Here is a 1,476-nt window from a genome sequence, read left to right as displayed (position 1 = left end):
ACACATTCTTAATATCTAGTCACTTTCTACTTCACCAAAAGAATATTATTAACATTTGAAGTTTTCACACCATTCTTATTAGACATTGGCAAGAGCCGAACCAACTGCCGAGAGTCCGAATAAATCATGTTGTTGTATCTATCAAACGTCATCGCCACAACACCTGGTATATCAGCATACTTAACCAGCCTTAGACCACCTTTAATATAGTAAATACTCGCATCAGTACTTATAAATACTTGCCCGTCATTATTTGTGGTCATCCCGAAGAAATGTGGAGATTTTCTCACCAGTCTAACTGTGTCATGGTATCTAGAAACTCTGTAAAGTCCCGTCCCATTGATAAAAAAGACATTTCGCTCCGCGTCAAAAACGAACTGATTCATAGTGACATTATGGACTTGACGAAAGCGTTTGATGTTAAACAATTTGTAGACGTACGCTCTAGAGTCTGATAGTTGGATGTAATAGATGTATCCTCTTAAAATTAACCACCGAACAATTTGGTTCAAATGCAGTCTTTGCACTTTCTTATGTATCCCCGTGAACTTGTAAATTCCTTTGCTTCCTCCAAAGTAGACGTCACCCGTTTCGTCGTCAACTGCCACAGCAAGGGCGTCTTTTACGCCTTCAAGTAGTGTAAGCCTTTTAGTATCTATGTCAAGGACCGCAGGGCTGAATTTCCCGCGGCCGTTATCGAGGCTGAAGTACAGGGCATTTTTGTTCTTATCCACCGCTAACTGGTTGGCACTATGATCAATCATCATTAGTAACTCCTTCAATAAGCAATTTTTGCTGTCATCGTATACGATGCTGCATTTCTCTGGTTCTCGTGCGAGGGTTACTTGGAGTATTAAAAGTATTTGTAAATATCGCTCGAATCTCATTTTCTTGAATCACTGCACCTAATAAAACAAAGTCCCCCGCCGCGTCTGTCTTTTTGTGTGTTGGTATGTTCGCGATAAACTCAAAAACTACTAAACGGATTCTCATGCGGTTTTCACCTATCAATAAAGTGATTCTTGAGGAAGGTTTAGGTGTATAATTTTTCAACCCTTGCGAAGCCGGGGCGGGTCGCTAGTAATAAATACACTTTTCAGCAACAAGAATGTTTGGTTATAATTTTATCACGCCAGCTCCATGCAGCTATTTTTTACCTCCAACATAGATATTGTATCTAGTCTTCTCTTTCTGTCTGTTTTTTTTTAGTTACACCTCTTAATTATGAGTTCTTTAGACGTCCTTTTTAATTTTATATGGTTTTTACCGTTTTTTACTTCTCAAAGTTTTTTATTACTTTACAGTTTTCACTTATATAGTAAGTAAGGCACTATTCTTGTCCGATTAATGCAGTGAGTAAGTGGCAAATGAATCCAATTATTTTCGATACATCGTTGTAGGTTGTCGTGATATCTCAAAACATCACAACTAACAATGTGTGTTTATAAAGCAACAAATGAGACAATAAGTTGGTAT

At 37.9% G+C, this 1,476-nt stretch overlaps 1 protein-coding gene across 1 annotated transcript; it reads right to left on the bottom strand.

Moving 5' to 3' along the window:
• On the bottom strand, positions 1-886 carry LOC134797768 (ommochrome-binding protein-like). Its single transcript, XM_063770131.1, has one exon. It carries the CDS (start codon positions 765-767, stop codon positions 27-29), a length of 741 nt encoding a protein of 246 aa, XP_063626201.1. The 5' UTR covers positions 768-886; the 3' UTR covers positions 1-26.
• Between the last annotated feature and the right edge of the window lie 590 nt (positions 887-1,476).

This window comes from Cydia splendana, chromosome 15 (genome assembly GCF_910591565.1).
Source record: "Cydia splendana chromosome 15, ilCydSple1.2, whole genome shotgun sequence".
Taxonomy (NCBI): Eukaryota; Metazoa; Arthropoda; class Insecta; order Lepidoptera; family Tortricidae; genus Cydia; species Cydia splendana.
Note: the sequence above shows the minus strand (reverse complement) of the source record. Positions and strands in the feature narration are given on the sequence as shown.

Excerpts from the sequence above, each read along its gene's own strand:
- LOC134797768 (XM_063770131.1), bottom strand. The coding sequence starts at position 767 with ATGATGATTGATCATAGTGCCAACCAGTTAGCGGTGGATAAGAACAAA.